Source organism: Hyperolius riggenbachi, chromosome 7, assembly GCF_040937935.1.
Source record: "Hyperolius riggenbachi isolate aHypRig1 chromosome 7, aHypRig1.pri, whole genome shotgun sequence".
NCBI lineage: Eukaryota > Metazoa > Chordata > Amphibia > Anura > Hyperoliidae > Hyperolius > Hyperolius riggenbachi.
Genome location: NC_090652.1, coordinates 62907911 through 62925151, shown reverse-complemented (window position 1 = coordinate 62925151; position 17241 = coordinate 62907911). Strand labels below are relative to the sequence as shown.

The 17241-nt window shown below is 43.4% G+C and overlaps 1 protein-coding gene across 1 annotated transcript in view; it reads left to right on the top strand.

The window, feature by feature from the left end:
• LOC137525535 (uncharacterized) overlaps window positions 1-16001 on the top strand; it is a 36275-nt gene extending 20274 nt beyond the window's left edge. Inside the window, exons 3-5 of the mRNA XM_068246667.1 lie at window positions 5297-5512; window positions 11273-11292; window positions 15720-16001. Of these exons, the coding sequence (XP_068102768.1) occupies window positions 5297-5512; window positions 11273-11292; window positions 15720-15872 (389 nt within the window). The 3' untranslated portion in view covers window positions 15873-16001. The remainder of the gene's footprint in view (window positions 1-5296; window positions 5513-11272; window positions 11293-15719) is intronic.
• The last annotated feature ends 1240 nt before the right edge of the window (window positions 16002-17241 follow it).

The following is a 17241-nucleotide window of genomic DNA, read 5'->3' as shown; positions in this document are numbered from 1 at the left end:
AATGCTGTTTTAAACACCCTTCAGAGAAGCTGGCAAAACCATGGACAACTGTTGTTGTCTGTTGCTATGAAGACCAGCTCTCTGCTATTGCGCAGATTCCCAGCGACTAGTTTTAGCAGGCACAAGTACTATAGCCAGAGCAGGGACAAGGTCCTCCAGTACCCAAGGCTGAGACACCAAAGTGCGCCCCTCCATCCCTCCCACCTCAGCTGTCACACACAGATTGCTATTAGACTAAGAGGGCCACAGGGCCCACAACCTCCCCAACACCTTAATATCTAGTTATCTGGCTTGCAGTCACTGCTATGTATCCCCTTTTCTTATTTCTTTATGCTTCATACACAATTAGGAATGACAGCTGAATGAATTGTGCGCCCCCTCCTACACTGCGCCCTGAGGCTGGAGCCTCTCCAGCCTATGCCTCAGCCCGGCCCTGACTATAGCTGTGTCCTGCATTCTTTAAATTGAGGTAAACAGGTTTTTTTTCCTTTGAGAATTCTTCGCTTTCGGAGGAAGGTGGTAAGAGCCGTAAATCATTGTCCTGAGGAGGCTCTGATGAGCTGTAAAACTGCACGAGTGTGCCGTTACAAGTAGGAGCAATCCTCTCCGGGATGATCAAAGGGGGGAAGAATAATGAAAATACAAACAGCTAACAGGCTGCCTCCTACTCCACAATGGTATATGCTAGCTGTGCGTCAGTAAGGTTTCTCTCCTGACGCCACTCCTTCACTGAATGTGGCTAATGCACTATTGTAATTGACTTTTAGTCTACAACAATACAATCCTAAAACACTGCTCCACTTAGAAAATGTTATATTAAATGATCTCAAATTAAGTCCATTCACCATACTGCCCCTTTAACTCCAATCCGAATAATCACAAATACCTTCTGTTTTTCAGATGCTAAACTTCTCTTTTGCATGGCTTTGGTAGGAAATCAAGAAGCATTGAGGGATAGCAATGAAAATAACATCGGTGTTCTACCTCATCCTCACTAAGGCCAAGAATGAGAAATTCTATTCTGCCTGAGGCGAAACTAAAACAGTACATTTGTGTTTGTAGGCCTTGGCAGTGGGGACAAAAGAGAACCAAAACCAAAGTTTGGGTTGAGAAACATATACTTACCTAAGGAGAGGGAATCAACATACCAGGTCCTCCTTGATCCTGCCAACTTTTGTTGGGACCCCCATTAACATTGAGCTGCATTCCTCTTCTAGCATGAGTATGTCTGTGCTACACCCATGTGAGGAAAGCTGCACCTGCACAGTAGCATGGAGCAGCTCATGCACAAACGACTCCGGCTTTCTGCCCAGACATGGCCATACTCGTGCAGGAGTAGCATGGCCACGTTTGATGATGAAGGACCAGAGGACAGCGTGACGAGCCTCTAAAGGATCTAGAGTCTTCTCTCTTCTTAGATAAGTATGACTTTTTGTATCTGAGGATTTACTCACCTTGGTTTCTGCTTCTGGCTGCAGCACTCCATTCCCCACTACATCCTCCTGATACTGTCTTCTTCACAGCCAGAAGGAGGAAGTATTGGGGGCATAAGAAAGAAATAATAGGAAGATGTAGAGGGGTGTGAAGCACTGTGGAGAGATGCAAAGACCATGGTGAGTTAACCTCCAATGCCACAGCCCATGTACACAAATGTTTAATTTTAAAGGGGAACTGAAGTAAGATGTATATGGAGGCTGCCATATTTATTTCCTTTTAATCATTACCAGCTGCCTGGCAGCCCTGCTGATCCTCTGCCTCTAATACTATTAGCCATAGCCCCTGAACAAGCATGCAGCAGATCAAGTGTTTCAGACTTTAAAGTCAGATCTGACAAGACTAGCTGCATGCTTGTTTCTGGTGTTATTCAGATACTACTGCAGAGAAATAGACCAGCAGGGCTGCCAGGCAACTGGTATTGATTAAAAGGGAATAAATAGGGCAGCCTCTGTATACCTCTTACTTCAGTTCCCCTTTAAGTTTGCCTACTAATCTTTATCCCTTGCTTTAAAAATAACTGTTTTGTGGGCACAGAAAGTAATGCTAATTCTTTCAAGTGGAAACACAGGACACCAATACAAATCCAACTATTGAGATATAGTTACATAGTTACATAGTTATTTGGGTTGAAAAAAGACATACAGTGGCTTGCAAAAGTATTCGGCCCCCTTGAAGTTTTCCACATTTTCTCACATTACTGCCACAAACATGAATCAATTTTATTGGAATTCCACGTGAAAGACCAATACAAGTGGTGTACACGTGAGAAGTGGAACGAAAATCATGCATTATTCCAAACATTTTTTACAAATCAATAACTGCAAAGTGGGGTGTGCGTAATTATTCAGCCCCCTGAGTCAATACTTTGTAGAACCACCTTTTGCTGCAATTACAGCTTCCAGTCTTTTAGGGTTTGTCTTTACCAGCTTTGCGCATCTAGAGTAGTGCTGGGCGTAATGGAAAAAACTACGCTTACGAATCATTACGCGTAATTTTACGCTATTACGCATTACGGAATTACGGTTACGGCGTAGACTATTATCTACGTTTCATGTCTGTAATTACGCATGGCCCTTACGCAATTACGCGTAAGAATACCGTAATGCAGGTTGTTACGTTATTGCCTTATGCGTAATTTCCTACTAGCAATTAATGCGTAAGGCCATGCTCCCAAGCGGAAAAATTGACGCATGGATCAATGTTAGGTAGCCGCCGACTTTAAGGGTTAATAGCAAAGCCCCCTTAATTGCTGAGAGCCTCAAATTTGGAGAATATATATACCATGTGGGCTGGTATAGTCAGGGTGCGGAGCCCCACGCGGCCGGTGCTCCGCATTCTGGCTCTCCCAGCCTGCATGGGGGACACGGGGTTAAAGAGGTCTGGGAGGGGGGACCCCACGTCGTTTTTTTTTTTATATTTCCCACACTCAGAACGAAGTAAGTAAAACTCTTCCCACTTGGGGGAATCTATGAAAATAATACACTATTGTTACCTGTGCAAAAAAAACCCTGACATTTTCCGCATTTAAAAGACATTTTTGCCCTTGAAACTTAAAAATCGATTTTCTAAAAAACTATAAGGTCTTTTTGAAAAAAATGTTTTCCTCTTATTCCCACTGATCCCCTTAATATACCCTGGGAATTTGATGTTCCTAAATTTTAAGCAGGCTTTGCTATTAACCGTTAAAGTCGGCGGGTTTTTTAAATGTATATATTTTTCCTTTGAAACTTTAACATCGATTTTCTCAAAAACTATAAGGTCTTTTTGAAAAAAATTTTTTTCCTCTTATTCCTTCTGATCTCCTTAATATATTCTCCAAATTTGAGGCTCTTAGCACTTAAGGGGGCTTTGCTATTAACCCTTAAAGTCGGCGGCTTTTTTATGTTATACGGGAGCGTAATATTACGCGATTACGGCAGACTGTGTAATTTCAATAGGAGTTTACTGTCTTACGCGTAATTTGTTACGCGTAATAACGTAACCTACGGTCTACGCGTAATTAATTACGTGTAATGCCGTAACCTTACACGTAACGCTTACGGTGCATTTGTAGTGAATTACGATGCGTAATTACGCTAATGCGTAATTTCGGCCCAGCACTGATCTAGAGACTGAAATCCTTGCCCATTCTTCTATGCAAAATAGCTCCAGCTCAGTCAGATTAGATGGACAGCGCTTGTGAACAGCAGTTTTCAGATCTTGCCACAGAATCTCGATTGGATTTAGATCTGGACTTTGACTGGGCCATTCTAACACATGGCTATGTTTTGTTTTAAACCATTCCATTGTTACCCTGGCTTTATCTTTAGGGTCGATGTCCTGCTGGAAGGTGAACCTCCACCCCAGTCTCAAGTCTTTTGCAGACTCCAAGAGGTTTTCTTTCAAGATTGCCCTGTATTTGGCTCCATCCATCTTCCCATCAACTTTGACCAGCTTCCCTGTCCCTGCTGAAGAGACGCAACCCCAGAGCATGATGCTGCCACCACCATATTTGACAGTGGGGATGGTGTGTTCTTAGTGATGTGCAGTGTTAGTTTTCTGCCACACATAGCGTTTTGCATTTTGGCCAAAAAGTTCCATTTTGGTCTCATCTGACCAGAGCACCTTCTTCCCCATGTTTGCTGTGTCCCCCACATGGCTTGTGGCAAACTGCAAATGGGACTTCTTATGCTTTTCTGTTAGCAATGGCTTTCTTCTTGTCACTCTTCCATAAGAGCCAACTTTGTGCAGTGCACAACTAATAGTCGTCCTATGGACAGATTCCCCCACCTGAGCTGTAGATCTCTGCTGCTCGTCCAGAGTCACCATGGGCCTCTTGACTGCATTTCTGATTAGCGCTCTCCTTGTTCGGCCTGTGAGTTTAGGTGGATGGCCTTGTCTTGGTAGGTTTACAGTTGTGCTATACTCCTTCCATTTCTGAATGATTGCTTGAACAGTGCTCCGTGGGATGTTCAAGGCTTTGGAAATCATTTTGTAGCCTAAGCCTGCTTTACATTTCTCAATAACTTTATCCCTGACCTGTCTGGTGTGTTCTTTGGACTTCATGGTGTTGTTGCTCCCAATATTCTCTAGACAACCTCTGAGGCTGTCACAGAGCAGCTGTATTTGTACTGACATTAGATTACACACGTGCACTCTAGTCATTAGCACTCATCAGGCAATGTCTATGGGCAACTGACTGCACTCAGACCAAAGGGGGCTGAATAATTACGCACACCCCACTTTGCAGTTATTGATTTGTAAAAAAAAATGTTTGGAATCGTATGATTTTCGTTCCACTTCTCACGTGTACACCACTTTGTATTGGTCTTTCACGTGGAATTCCAATAATATTGATTCAGATTTTTGGCAGTAATGTGACAAAATGTGCAAAACTTCGAGGGGGCCGAATACTTTTGCAAGCCACTGTACGTCCATTGAGTTCAACCAGAGAACAAAGTACAACACCAGCCTGCTCTCTCACATATCACTGTTGATCCAGAGGAAGGCGAAAAACCCTTACAAGGCATGGTCCAATTAGCCTCAAAAGGGAAAAAATTCCCTCCCGACTCTAGATGGCAATCAGATAAAATCCCTGGAATCACTGGGCATTACCTAGTAATTGTAGCCATGGATGTCTTTCAACGCAAAGAAAGTATCTAAGCCCCCTTTAAACGCAGATATAGAATTTGCCATCACTACATTGCATTCTTACTCTTTTATTCATACGTAAAATATTTTCCCTTTTTTAAGGATATTGAGCTATAAATACCTACTGTACACTTCTGTACACTACAGTTAACAAGCCATCTTCCCACAGGGAAGGACAAAGTGATTGTGGTGATTGATGACTTAGAGCACACCAGTGATGAGGAGAAGAAGGGAATCCTAGAACAGCAGCCCAGTATTAAGGACCTGGCCCTGGATCTCTTTCTTTTTAGCCCAAATAAAGCTGAAAAATCTTCTGCATACTTTGACAGTCACAAAATGGATGAGTCGAGGAACAAACTCCAACAGATCAAAAACATCATTCGAGGTAACAAACCTGAATATATTTTTGCTAAATTTATTTCATTTTTTTGTGTGGGCAGATTTCTAAGTTTAAACAGAGAACCTTGTCTTCAGGTCCTTACCCAGAAGACAACTGTAACAAACGAAGGGGCAGCTGCGGCGAACAGCACCGCAGCCGCAGCTGCCTCCGTGCCCCTGCCCATCTCTCCGGCGTCTAGGACGCCGAGGACAGGTCTGTCATTTTCCCATAGGGTCCCTGTCTCGCGCGGGCGCGCGCGGAGACATGACCTTTATGCTCAGAGAAGGCGCGTCAGCTGACCTGCCGGTCGGCTGACGTCAGAGATGACTCTCGCTGCTTGGATTGGCGGAATTCCGAGGTGGGAGTGGCTGAGAGTCTCCCTCGGTTTCTTAAGCCTTCCCTCGGCATTTGCTCGGAGTCTGCTGTCGTGAATACTTTGTGTTAGCGCTCAGACCCTAGACTAGTATCCAGGTGTTGAAACCAATGACTTCACACCAGCATAGGAATTGTTACTGCTGTTTGATTACCTGTGTATGATTCTGGCTTAACCTCTGACTTTGCTATTGCTTTACGTTTCTGTACTTCTGCCTATCTGACTAGTTGCTGAACTTCTGCCTGATTACTGATTACTCTTCTACCTCACGATTCTGTACCGATACTTACCTCTCTGTTGCCGAACCTTGCCTGTCTGACCTCTCTACTAGTGTTGGGCGAACAGTGTTTGCCACTGTTCGGGTTCTGCAGAACATCACCCTGTTCGGGTGATGTTCGAGTTCGGCCGAACACCTGATGGTGTTCGGCCTTTTAAGTTCGGGTTCGACCCGAACTTCTAATGGCCGCCGAACAGGGCCGAACAGGGCCCCTGTTTGGCCGAACAGGGCCCTGTTCGGCCGAATACTGCCCCCCTATGGGGTCGCAGGCATAAGGGGGGAGCATGCCCCGATCGCGGGGGGGTCGGAAATTCCCCCCACCCCCTCCGCTAGCGCTCCCCCCTCTGCCCGCTTCCCCATACAAAAATTTCAAGAAGTACCTGTGTCCGGTGGTAGTGGGTGGCTGCCTGGCTGGCAGTGGGCGGCACTATGAAGTGACTGACTGAGGAGGAGGAGTCCGGAGAGTGACGCGTTGAGGGAGGCCGGGCAGTGGGCGGATCAGCAGTAGTACCGTACTACTGCTGATCCGCCCACTGCCCGGCCTCCCTCAAAGCGTCACTCTCCGGACTCCTCCTCCTCAGTCAGTCACTTCATAGTGCCGCCCACTGCCAGCCAGGCAGCCACCCACTACCACCGGACACAGGTACTTCTTGAAATTTTTGTATGGGGAAGCGGGCAGAGGGGGGAGCGCTAGCGGAGGGGGTGGGGGGAATTTCCGACCCCCCCCGCGATCGGGCCATGCTCCCCCCTTATGCCTGCGACCCCATAGGGCCCCTAAAAGCGGGATGTTCGGGGAGTTCGGGGTTCGGCCCGAACATGCCGAACATTGCGGCCATGTTCGGCGAACTTTCCCGAACCCGAACATCCAGGTGTTCGCCCAACACTACTCTCTACTCACCAGTGGGCTCTTGCCGCTGGTGAGGTGTTCTATACCCACCAGCTTCACTGGTGAGGTGTTGCCTAGTGACTGATAGTACCTTCCCAGCTCCTCTGGGAAAGTTTAGCCAAAACTATCCAAGTCACCTGTTATACCTTTCCAGCTCCTCTGGAAAGGTCTAGCCTTGCTACTCAGTTTCCGTTAACTAGTTCCCTGCCAGCTCCAATGGTAAGGACTAGTCGGCCTATTTCTGCATTTTCCTAGTTAAAACTTTCCAGCTCCTCTGAAAAAAGGTCTGTGTTATTATCTGTCTGATTTGCTATTGGTCTCTTACCAGCCCCCCTGGTAAGGACCAGCTACACCATTTCTTGTACTCTCTCTGTTAGTACCTTCTCCAGCTCCTCTGGGAAGGTTTGATCAAATCTATACAGTCAGTGTACTAATAGTACCTTACCAGCTCCTCTGGTAAGGTCTCGCAAAACTATTAAAGTTACGGTTGCACCAATCACTACTCACACAGTCTGTGTTAGCTATACTAGCATTATTGGTGATTCTGCAGATCACCACATAATCAGGTATAGTGTCTGTATTATTGGTGATACTGCAGATCACCTAATAATCAGATGTCTGAGTTATAACACCCAGCGTTACAACAACCTACTCTTTAGTGGACCAATAAAACCAAAGGGTATCTCCAGACAGGTAAAATTATATAATGAAAAAAGATACTACAACCCATATTAGGAAAAGTATAAACAATTTATTATTCCATAAATATTAACAAAGAGACTGTGCGGTGCACATCCTAAAGTGCAAAACTACCCCCACTGGGACTTGGGTCCTAGGTCTTTTTATGGGGGTAGTTTTTGCAGTTTAGGATGTACACCGCACAGTCTCTTAGTTAATATTCATGGAATAATAAATTGTTTATACTTTTCCTAATATGGGTTGTAGTATCCTTTTTCATTAAGTTCCTTGGTGTGCTAAGCACACAATTTTGTGCAGTTTACTTTAAGGTAAAATTATATGTATTGCTACAAACATGGGGTGCTACCATTATCTTTAATGTATCAAAGACAAAATCTTAAAGGACCACTCTCCCCAACCAGAGGCATGGAAATGTAGATAGGTACAGGTGTCCTACAAGGAGTACAGTAATAATAGTGCAGGAGATTTGGGCACAGCCGGTGCCAAAAATTAGATGTGTTTACCATTGGCATGTATATCCCATAGTGGGCTGACCATATACACACTTTCAATTATAATTGGCCAATCACTAACCAATTTTACTACCCCATGTACTATGAGGGTTTACCTACACAATCTGCTTATATTATTCAATACCTGTTGACCGTCATGCTACACAGAGGTGGAAAAATTGGTAAGCAATTGGCCAGTTATAATTGAAAGTGTGCACTAGGCAACCAAAATATTCATATAATTTTTGGATGGTAGTGTGTTCCACCAATAATGGTGATTGTTTTATTTTGTCTGGTATTTCCTTTGTCATTACAAAAATGAATAAGGGGTAAAAATCTCGATCTACTGTCTCTATGAAATGTCTCTAAAGGTTAATTAAATAAAGGTTGAGTATTATTTATTAGGACTGCCCTGTTAAGCAAACTTCTGTACTGCCTGGCAAAGTCAGCAAGTGAGGTCAGCAAGTGAGGTGCATATTGAGGAAAATTGGGGATGGTTGGAATAGCAAAATTCTGAATCTGACGAGAATTCCGGGCAGATTTTGTCAATTCTGAGTGTGCATTCCAAAATTGTAATTTACTCCAAATATATTTTCACACTAAACATAATTAGTGAAAATTTGTAGCAACCATCATAGGCGTATCTAGAGGAGTGCAGGCATGACTTGTGCAAAAGGCGCCACAGCATCATGCGTGCCATGCCAGCTCCTGTGCTGTGCCACCATGCCTGTCCTTGTGCCTCCCCATCACTCAGGCTTCAAACCAGATGAATTCTGTTATCTGGGGAACATAGCTACCTAAAGCGGATCCGAGGTAAAAAACTAACTATAACAAGTAACTTGTCTATATATCTTATCTAAAGTTTAGATGCAAACATCTTTAATAGAAAATGATTATTTCTTCCTGTGATACAATGACAGCAGCCATGTTGTTTTTAAACATTACACAGAGGCAGGCTTATCTGTATCTGGAGCACTCAGCCTGTGAAAAAAACCGAATCCCCCCTCCTCCCTCCTCTCCTCTGCCTCTGAAATCAATGGCTAGTAATACCTCCTCCTGACCAGACTGAGCTCCCATGAGCCCTTGCTACTGCCAAGGCTCTCTGAAAACCTGTGGGCGTGGTGTATTTAGTTTATAGGGAATTAGAGTATTAAAACAAAAACAAAAAAGTATTTGGCTTAATAAGGAATGCCCTATAAACAATAGGAAAGGAACACAATTATGCAATGAGCAAAAGTTCACCTCGGATCCACTTTAACTTATCTATGTAGGGTGCACTTGGCTTAATGTTAGAAAAGAGCACAGACAGGTAATAAGAAGAGATATTTACAAAAAAGTAACTTCAGTAACATCCCAAACCAAAAAACACAGGTAACCATAACACTTGTACGGGAGAAAGGATGCTGTTTTTAGAGTGGAATGGGGGCTCTGACTGGGGGGAAGCGAATTCAGTGCTTGCCATAGGCACTATATTACTCAGATGCACCCCTGGCAACCATAAGTACAAGCGAGGCAAGAAATGAAATCTAGAGTTACTTACCTAGGGCTTCTTCCAGCTAATTGTGTCCCTCGCTTCGGTCTTCTCTGGGGTCCCGCTGGCAGCCTCTAAGGACCGCCAACTCGGGTGGGTCGGTTCTCGAATGCACAGATTTGCACTAGCTATAATTAATCTTATTTATGGCTGGTTCATATTTTTCATAACAATAATTAGGGTAGGGTAAACAATGCCACGTGTCACATGGTGAATTGTATGCCTGCTATTACAAAAGACCAGGCAATCTCAGAGCAGCCAATCAGAGCTTCTGAGATTGCCTAGGTGTTACGCAAAGGGGAAGAGGGGTAAAGGGATATGGGGTATATGTGTTGTCAGTAGAAACTTTTCTACAACAGTGCAATAGCAGATTGGTGATCAAGGTGGTAGGGTGGGGAGAATGACAGGCCTAAAACTCATTTTATTAAAATGAACTCAATAACAGTGCCAAGATCTTGGGATGCAAGTATACAACTATCTGTAAAAATCACTTGTAGGTCAAATCTGGAGTATGGGATACAGTTTTGGGCACCACACTATAGAAAGGTCATTGATGTTCTAGAACAGGCACAAAGATAGGTAACTAAATGAATCATAAGAGAGATAGGAGGTCCTACCAAGAAATGTTAGACACATTTGGGCTTCTTTAGCTTGGCCTTGGAAAAAGTTAGCTAAGATGATCTGATTAACATCTATAAATGCATCAGAGGGCAATGCAAAAGATTGGCAGATGAGATTTTTGACCATAGGCTTGTGCAAAGGACTAGGGGACATGATCTATGCATGCAGGAGAAAAGATTTGCCATCTGTTTTAAAAAAGGGTTCTTTACAGTAAGTGTAGCGATGGCAACATCTATATCTGCATTGGCTGGAAGAAATCCCAGGTAAGTTAAACTGGGCACCTTAGGATCACTTAAAGTGTACCCAAATTCAAAATACAAGACTGCAGAAATAAAATCTATTTTCTAACTCATAATAATAATTAGCAGCCTCTTCTCAGCTGCATGATGACAAATATAATTTTTTTTTACATTTATTGGAGGAACCCCTCCCTTCCTTTCAAATTGCCGGGACTGAATCCGGCAGACTGGTGGAGGAGATAAAAAAAGAAAAACACACAGGCTGCTACTGATGATGTCACAGGGGAGGTGATGTCAGCTTGTGGGAGATTTCACATAGACGATGCCCCTGGGAGGGAGGGTAGGCAGCTGATGACAAACACATCCATGATCTAAAACCTCCTACTAAGCTCATATGTAATGGCTGCCACCTGTATAACCCTAGCTGTGAAAAGAGAAGGGTGAAAAGCATGCACTGAAATGCTCATAGGCTTGAAGGAGTGTGTATTTATCTTAGTATGTGTCAGAGCGGTGCAACTAAATATTTTGAATAAAAAAAATGAGTTTCCAGATCAGTCCACTGTGTACAGAAATCGGTGTCCAAGATGTAAAAAAAAAAAAAAAAAGTACTTTATTTCTTAGTTATCTTCTTTTGTGTATTTTTCCACAGCTCACAACAGACGTCGATGGGTAAGTAGGGGCTACAGAGCAAACACTTAAATAGTTTAATGCATTTCTGATCTTTAACATATGGGAGCACTTTCTTTAATTAAAGGGCAACTGAGGTGAGAAGTATATGAAGGTGGCCATATTCATTTCCTTTTTAACAATACCAGTTGCTTGGCAGCCCTGCTGGTCAATTTGGCTGCAGTAGTGTTGGTATCCCGCCAGAATTAAGCATGTGGCTAATTCAGTCAGAGCTGACAATAGTGTCAGTAACACCTGATATGCTACATGCTTGTTCAGGGTCTATGGCTAAAAGTGTTGTAAAGTGGAGGATCAGCAGGACTGCCAGGCAATACTTTATTTAACCTCCCTGCCGTTATAAAAAATTGCTGCGCACGGCAGGGAGGGTGTTTTTTGGCATTATTTTTTTTTTTAGCATGTAGCTAGCCTAGCGCTAGCTACATGCTTCCTCCCTCCCTGCGGCGTCCCCCCGAATGCGCCGATCGCCGCCGGCGCATATACCCATCCGGAAATCCCGTTCTGAACGGGATTTCCAGGAGGGCTTCCCCCGTCAGAGGGAGTCAGAGGGAGTCCCGAACCACCCCTCGACGCTGCCTGGCACTGATTGGCCAGGCAGCGCACGGGTCTCGGGGGGGGGGGGCACCCTCTGATGCGGCGGGTTGCAGCGAATCGGTGAGGAGCGGCGGCGATCGTAAGTTACACGCAGCTAGCAAAGTGCTAGCTGCGTGTAACAAAAAAAATTATGCAAATCGGCCCAGCAGGGCCTGAGGAATCCTCCGCGGCAGGTTACCCCGAGCTGAGCTCGGGATAACCGGCAGGGAGGTTAAGTTAACAGTTGTACAAATAACAGAGTCCAGGTGATGAACCCGCTCAGGCCCCGCTGGGACGATTTGAATAATTTTTTTTTTTAAACACGCAGCAATTGGCTTGTTACAATTCAGAGAAATAACTCATACAGCAGAATAGCTTACAATCAGGGCACTTCTAGAGTAAAATGGTGAGTATCAGAAAGAAGATAGGACTCTGTTATTTCTTACAAAGCCATAGGTAGAACACAGGTGTACAAATCATTCTAAAGCTAAAATAACCTTTTAAAGGTTTCCTTGAAAACTGACAAAAAATATAATTGGATAGACATATGTGGATGTGCAACTTGTTAACTTATTTTATAAAGAACTACCAAGAACATCGAACCATTAACTTTAACGATGGGTCTCAGAATTCCACGTTAAATATTATGTCACACTTTATATCAGGGAGTCATCAGATCAATCAATGCCAGTGGAGTCTGACAATTGAGGCCCATTCTATTCGGAGTAAAGCATTTGTTTAAATTCATCAGAATATCGCTATATTAGCCATATCCTCCAGTTCTGGGAGAACTTTTCAGAGTCGCCCCCCCCCTCCCCCCGAATAGAGTATGCTGTATATTGTAAATTATAGATTAGGTCTAAATCCTTCACTACATCTACTAGTGAGGGGATACGTGTGGTGCCTCAGGCCCTTAATATCAGTGTTTTTGTAGCATTTAAGATTGTCTCACCACTGACCCTTTGTAGTACTTCAGTTTCCAGTTATTAACCTCCCTAGCGTTCTGGACGAGCTAGGCTCATCCAGAGACGCCGGAGGTGACCGCTCAGGCCCCGCTGGGACGATTTGAATAATTTTTTTTTTAAACACGCAGCAAGCACTTTGCTTGCTGCGTGCCTTACCCAATCGCTGCTGCCCGCCGCCGATCCGCCGCTACCCGCCGCGATACAGCGCCCCCCCAGCCGAGACCCCGTGCACTGCCTGGCCAATCAGGGCCAGGCAGCGCTGAGGGGTGGATCGGGTCTCCCTGTCATCACCATGGCGACGGGGGAAGCCCTCCTGGAAATCCCGTTCAGAACGGGATTTCCAGACGGGCCATTGCGCCGGCGGCGATCGGAGGGGCGGGAGGGGGGAATCATGTAGCTAGCTCTAGGCTAGCTACATGAAAAATAAAAAATAAATGTGCAAAAAACGCCAGGCAGATTCAGGAGATAGAATTGTGGGGTGAAGGGGGTTTCTTTAGAAGTCATTTCTTTGAGCAATATTTCAATGTTTTTCCACAGGGGTAGAATTAACGTGCAATCCCATAGTGGGCCTGTGTAGGAGTGAGCCTGTTGTAGTTTTGCATCTCCAGCAACTGGTATTGTTTAAAAGGAAATAAAAATGGCAGCCTCCATTTTCCACTCGCTTCAGTTGTCCTTGAATCAATATTACTGTAGGGTTATTGTTACCAAGGGTAGATTGTATGCCTATCCGAAAAGGTAGGTTTTTAAAAATGTGATTGAAAAGGACCTATAACTACTCATAGCAGAAAATAATAATTTTACAGGATACACATTTATGTTACTTATCTTGATTTCAGCATTATAAATGCTTCTTTTTATATTTTTGTATGTTGGCATCTAACCCCATCCTCCCAGTTATGTTTAACACAGGCTATGGTGCTATGCAGTATTCTGGCCCAGAGCACTCTGGGAGATAAACTGATGTGAGAGATCAAGTGACATGGGCAAGGGGCAGGGGGGGGGAGAGACCAAAGTGATTCACCTTGCCAATAGCAGAGATGTTGGCACTACTAATAAATGTAAAAATTGAAATCAGGGTGAGTTAAGATTTTATAGGCGGCAGCTAGTGACGATCATAGTCAGCAAAATTGATTTCGCAGTCATTCGTAATTTCGCATAAAAATTTGGGTAATTTTGTGATGACTTTGGAGGTTGATAGCAAAGCCGCCATACATGCTGTTGACACCAAAATTGCTACCTATGTTAAAGGGAATAGTGGGTACAAGGGGGAAAAAAGAATTCCCCGAATAGACCTTATAGTTTTTGATAAAATTGAATTTCAAAAATGCAAAAAAAAAATTGTTTTTAAACTTGGAAAAATGACAGTTTAAAAAACATTTTTCTTTGCATTTTTAAAATCGATTTTCTCGAAAAACTAAAATGTCTTTTCTCCTTAACATATGTACCAATTTTGGTTGCAATAGCATGTATGGGGGCTTTGCTGTTAACTGTTGGCACAACATTTTGCGAAATTGCGCGAAAAGTATGCAAAAATGTATGCAAATTATGAAATACTACTATTACATACAAAACCAATTAGGTACGATTTTCCCTGAAATTTTGCATTATGATTATGATGCAAAAATGTGAATTTCGATGCGAAATTTTGGCCCATCACTGGCGCCAGCCAGTCAGTTATTTAAGAGATGTTTATTGGGATGCAAATACAAATTTACTGTTCTATCCAGTAAGAAAATGGATTCTGAACAGGGTCATAGACATGAACACCTGCTGTTCTAGTACAGGCTGCGCTCCCACTTGCAACCAAACCACGTACGGCCAACGGACAGTTTAGTGTCCGCTCTGATGGTCCGATGTGGTTTGGTTGAAGCTTAAGGTGGATGCATTTCAACCATAGTCTGCGGATGGCATAGAAGCACTTACCACTTACCACAGCGGATCCAATGGATCTGTTGCAGACTTACAAGTGGGAACAGATCCTATTTATAAAATAGAATCCATTCACTGTCAGTTTTGCAAAGCGGTAAAACGGACAAAACAATGCGCGTTGTGCTGTAATGGGAACACAACCTTAGATTTTAAATTTTTTTTTTTCCTAGGAAAAACCATGCACTGGGAAATATTCTAAATAAGGCAAACTGCTTTGTGACACTTATTTGGATATTGAAAATTGTACTTTGTAGCAAATTGTAGCAATGGATACTGTAGACTGATTTTCGTTTACAGCAAAATAGGACAAACAGTTGACTGAAGCACTAAGTTAGAAAACTTTTTGGGCAAGATTGTGTGCACAATGCGTAAGGAGCATGTGCCAAACACATTTCCTGGCTCTTATTACTTCAGAATGGAGTTAAATTTTTGTTTTTCTTTACCCAAAACAAACTTTAAGGGCTGAAGCCAACAAGCAGCGCTTTTGCATGGGAGTGGTTCCACAGCAGCTTTGCGATTGCGTGCTGTATGCAGCAATTTTGCGATTAACCCAGAGTGATCTCTATACAAAGCAATGGGGGCCTTTTCTCGAATGCTCTGGGAATCCAAGGGAAAATTGCGGTACTTTCACGATTCAGAAATCGCAAGTGATTTCTGAATTGCTCTAGTGGGCACCTGCCCCTATATGGGGACAGTAGTTGTACTGTTCCCCTGCATTCAGTTTGGGATCAGCACATTAGTACTCCAAAATGAGGAGGGAATTTTACTAACCTGACATAAGTTTACTAACCTGACATAAGTTTACTAACCTACAGTAAAAGTATTTGCATACTATGGAAAATAAAAATAATGATTTATGTTGACTTTTAGAAAAACTTTTTTTTACATTTCCCTTTGATTTATAAATGTATAAATGTAGGTATTTATTTATTTTTTTCATTTTAGATGAAAACCTTTGGGCCAGTGGTAGCGGTGTTTGTTTTTGTCTTTGTGCTCATCATTTTAGCAAATGTTTTTGGCTTCTTTCTTTGGCCAAGAAGAAGATATTTTATGAGACGTTTAAACACTACAATTTCACTGAATAAGGAAATTCAATAAAAAAAAAACCAACAATTTATGATGAGTCACTGAACTGAAAATCCCAGAAGAGTTTGGAGGCCGCATTTGGACTTTCAACTATGAACATTCAATAAATGAATGTAATAAAACATTGTGCATATAAAAACATTTTGATCTCATGTAATAGTGTATTAGTGATCTATTTTATTTTTCCACTTACTTCATGACCAATGTCAACTTGTTGAATTACTGTTGTACTGCTAGCTTTGAAGAAAGTAGAGAAGGGTTTTTACTCTCAGATAGTGTGTTGATGTTGTTACTGGGAGATTTTATCTTACTTCCTGTTTGTTGGATTTTGTGGACCTTTATGGCTGTAATGAAAACCTGGTGGTCTTGGTAATAGAAAGTTAGGGCCATCCCTTCTCACTACACCTTTCCCCCTTTTTCCCTATTGCAGTGTTTTAAAGCCTTATCTCTCTGCCGGCGGAGCTCCTGGCCTCCTCAATTGTCACTGCCGTGTCAGTCACCGAGAATACCCGTACCACATGGCACCAGGTGCATTTTATGATGTCACATGTGCCTGGTGCCATGTGGTACAGGCATTCGTGGTGAAGGTGGAAACGGCAGAGGTTGCCAAGAGTCGCACTGGCAGAAAGGTGAAACATTAAAGGATACTTTAATGCTAAATTAAATAAGGATGCCTAATGTGTGTATGGAGAGAAGTGCGGATTGTTACCGCACCTCCCGCGCACCGGCGTCTCCCTCCGTTCTCCGGTAATAATTCAATTCTTCTTCTTGTCCGGTGCAGTCGGTGACCTCCGTCCTGGACATACTGCTCTGCGCCTGCACGGTATATCTGCTAGGGCGCCTTGCGACCATTCTAACACACTGACTTCATATGGTATCACCGGGAAGCGCGGTCACAAGGCGCCCTAGCAGACATACTGCACAGGTGCAGTGCAATATGTCTGAGTCGGAGGTCACTGACCACGCCGAGCAGGAAGAAAAAGAATTGAATTATTACTGAGGAACGTAGGGAGACGCCGGGGCATGGGAGGTGTGGTAAGGATTCGCACAGTTCCCCTAAACACACATTAGGCATCCTTTTTGAATTTTGATTTAGCGCTAATGCACCATTTAAAACATTGCACAAGGGCACAGGGGGCACTTTACTCTTTGGGGACACCAGCCTGTAGGGTACACTGTTAATCATGATATTGAATATTGTTACCAACGCACTCATCATGTCTGATCAATCCTCTTGATCGATTTAGGCCTGAAATTGATTGAAACATTGATCGGTCGGACATGTTGTGCCACTGCCATATATTTTGCTCCGATTTGATAAAATTATTGAATCAGAAGGTTGATTGGTCCACAAAATCACCTGATATATGGCATTGGCCAC